This window comes from Anopheles cruzii, chromosome 3, assembly GCF_943734635.1.
Source record: "Anopheles cruzii chromosome 3, idAnoCruzAS_RS32_06, whole genome shotgun sequence".
Taxonomy (NCBI): domain Eukaryota; kingdom Metazoa; phylum Arthropoda; class Insecta; order Diptera; family Culicidae; genus Anopheles; species Anopheles cruzii.
Window position 1 is genome coordinate 1,027,746 of NC_069145.1, and position 3,345 is coordinate 1,031,090.

Sequence of the window (3,345 nt, forward strand, 5' to 3'; positions counted from 1 at the left end):
GTTGGTGGATAAATAATTTCCCTACCGAAAAGGGTCACGTTTTGCGTGCGATGCTGTGACAGAAAGTGAAACAGAAACTGGCTTTACCGGGCCAGATTAGGTGCGACCAAAGGTCCAACTGCGGATGGGACTTTGGTCTTCGGCTCCGAATGCGGCCCTTTCACTCTGTGGATTAATTGTGCGTTTGAGAAGGGACGTAGGATGTGTTGAAAAGCAGGCCATGCTCGGGTGGCTCGGGAGGATTTGACGATAGGATGGCTTTTGGCATTGTTTCAAACGGCCCCCCTAATTCGGCGCATAGGTTTCATTAGGTCACGGTGTGTTCCGTTACAGGATAGAGCTAGCAACACAGCGCGTCACACGGGGGACAGGATGAAGGTTTCGTTGTACATTATTTTAATCTCGATCTTGCTGAGCAAGCATTACGCGCTGTCCCACATAATCAGGGTAAGTGTCTGGTGCGTCTCGCGACGGATGGCCAACGGCAACGGTGTTACCGTCCTCGTCCTCTCGTCCCCCCCCCAGAAACGTCAGCTGTTCCGCGAGCAGGTCCTGCCGCACGCCGGCGGCAAGATACCGGACTCGGCCTTCCTGACCGACCGTTTGGCGCTGAACCGCCTGCAGACGGACGGGATCGCGGTGCCGGACGGGGTGCTGCTGGAGCAGCGGCAGCACCAGGTGTATCCGCATCAGCAGCGGACGGCTCGGCCGACGTTCCGCGTCGTGCAAACGCCTGACAGCCGGTACACTTCGCCCGAGGGCGAGTACAGCCATAATGCGCTGGCCACGGTCGATACCACCTATCTGATTCCGCATGCGGGCGACAAACTGCTGCTACACGACTATCCTTATCCGCACCACCGGGCGCCCTACGGGCGGCCTACGCCTACCTACGCCAGCTCGATCCCGAAGGTCCCGATCGTGAAGGAGCTGCGCATCCCGAACTACGCGGTGTTCAATTTCGACTACAATACTCACAAAAAGAAAAAGTCCCCCCCCGTGGGACTGCCGGTGGCGCTGAAGCACTCCCCGTTGCCACCCCATCCGATCGATGATGGTCCGTGGTCGTCGTCCCGGCAGAGATTAGCGCAAGACTACGTGAGCTACCACCACGCGGGTGAGTTTGCATACTTTTAGGCGCATCAGCCGAACCGATTCGATTTCCCCTCCCGAACCGATTGTTACAGCTGCCGTCGCCGCCGTGGGTAATGGGCTGAACTACCAACACCCGTCCGTGGTGGCATCGTTCGATGGCAGCGGAAGTGGATGGACCAGCGGTGGTGGTTGGACGCCGTCCGACGGAAGTGCAATCAGTGGGTCGCTTTGGAAGGTACGTGTTGGTCACCTTTTTGCTCAAAATGGTGGCTCGCTCGGTGAAAAATGTTGCCGAGCAGCGATTCGTTCTCCCCCACCGATTATTCAATTACCGTGCCCATTTCCGTAGCAACCGTTTGGCGGCAGTTTCGAGGACTACTACAACCAGTTTGACGCTAAGCACCGCTTCTACCGGCACACCGGCGAACCGAAGCAGGTCGCGAAGCCCGTCAAGCCAAACGCCATTTCCCGCCGTCCGCGTCAACGAGGCGCGCCCGTCCACTAATCAAAAATCCGGGAAAATTGACTTCCTGGACACGGGTTGGTGCGCTCTCGGGCGCCCGGGCTCGGGCTACGTTCACTACGTTCCATTTCACAGTAAATTAGGCACTAAGGTTTATTGGCGCTCCAAAAGAGGGGCGACAAACATTCGACGGCGGCCGATGGCGAGATTAATGGAGTGATTGACAGGATCAAACGGTCGCGAGGAGCACCGGAGCATCGGGTATCGTTGACGTTATCTACTACCAGTTACTACTACTCACCTACAGCATCCCGGTAATAACCCGGAACGCAAGCGAACACTGTTCCCCACCACCCCGGGGCGGGGAGATCGTGATTAGATAAGTAAGCATAAAAGAAATAAAGACAGAAAGTGCCCAAGAACCGGCCACACCGGCAGAGAAAATGGCGGCAGCAAGAAGGTGAGAAATGAGTGGAAATAATAAAGCGCTGAATGAAGATAAGTATCACTGACGCGCTCCGTATCCTGCACCGAGCGGAAGACCTACGCCGGCACTGTTGACAATGACGCCAGTGTCCTTGACATTTGATCCGGCGACATCCGGCCCCGGCCTGGATTGCGTTTGATGGTTCGCCTGCCTTTCCTTATTTCCATTCTGAGTTCCGTAGCGCGTAGCTGACAGGCGACCTGATATCACATTCCTTCTTCGGTGCGTAGCGATGCGATGCTTTAAAAATTTCGGTCCACTCCAGGGGGCAAAGGATGGCGGAAAAGTGCTCCATCATCCGTGTGACGCAGTTGGGTGCGCGCGTACAGGCGACGTCCGTGTGGGAAAAACAAAGGCGAAACGGTTGGCGCCCTTTCCCGTGGCGTAATGATATGCAAAATATTGCCATAAATTCAATGTGGGATTCCTTTCGCTTAATCCCTGCGGAGGATCCCTCGTGGAGTTTGCTGGAGTGCCGACCGGGTGATCCTGTTCCGGCGATTTCTTTTTGTAGGTTCGCTGATCCTGTCGATGTGGTGACACAGAGGACTGGTCGGTCGGTTGGTCGGGCACCGCATCCTCGGTCGTTGTGTTGGTTTGCACATAGAAACCATTGGAGGATGTAAATCTTGGTCACCTACCTGGCGCCAGGGCCTCAGATAAGTCACTGGCAATCGACTCTGATTACATCCCCTTCGCTGGCCATGATAACGAGAGTGATGTGTCAGGGCTCGATGTCCCTTGGGAGCTTACAGACCACAAGCACGCGTCCAGTGACCGCCTATAAACATATGAATAATGAAGAACCAATAAACCCTTCACCCCATGGTTGGGCCAGGAAGGTGATCTCCTCTGATACGACCACTGATAAGCGTCCTGCTGCTGCACGTGTTTTATCCAGCGATAGATGTCGCCTGCTGCGTCGAGCTTTGCGCATCCATTATTGATGGCCCCCGATGTGGCAACCGATGTGGCGTGGCCGATAATGAAATCAATTTAGTTTTGCGTTAAATATTCATAGACGTCAAATTGAAATTAACGACACCGTGCGTAGTGTTATTGTGCGGTTCGAACGATAAAATCAAGCAAACCCGTCGTGACCCCCGTCATTAAAACAACCTCCGGTTACGCGGAGCCTCGGGCCGGACAAAGGGCTAAACTTTTTTTTGTGAAACTCCAATGGCTCCGGAGCGGCTCCGGACACTTTACAGCCCCCGGACCGGAAAAGGTGTGCGAAAGCAAATTATCACAGGACCAATCACGGGCGGTACGGAAACCTTAAACTTTCGAGCCTCAGGGA

General features: G+C 54.9%; 1 protein-coding gene across 1 annotated transcript; it reads left to right on the top strand.

Moving 5' to 3' along the window:
* Positions 1 to 372: 372 nt before the first annotated feature.
* LOC128274538 (uncharacterized) lies at positions 373 to 1,600 on the top strand. The gene is made up of 4 exons (XM_053012767.1): positions 373 to 447; positions 526 to 1,117; positions 1,188 to 1,336; positions 1,445 to 1,600. The coding sequence occupies exons 1-4, from the start codon at positions 373 to 375 to the stop codon at positions 1,598 to 1,600; spliced, it is 972 nt and encodes a 323-aa protein (XP_052868727.1).
* Positions 1,601 to 3,345: the final 1,745 nt, after the last annotated feature.

What these genes read in the sequence shown, in the direction of transcription:
- LOC128274538 (XM_053012767.1), top strand. Translation starts at nt 373, where the DNA reads ATGAAGGTTTCGTTGTACATTATTTTAATCTCGATCTTGCTGAGCAAG. An exon ending in CGCTGTCCCACATAATCAGG is followed by an intron (nt 448 to 525) that starts GTAAGTGTCTGG and finishes TCCCCCCCCCAG; the next exon opens with AAACGTCAGCTGTTCCGCGA. An exon ending in GGTCGCTTTGGAAGGTACGT is followed by an intron (nt 1,337 to 1,444) that starts GTTGGTCACCTT and finishes CCATTTCCGTAG; the next exon opens with CAACCGTTTGGCGGCAGTTT.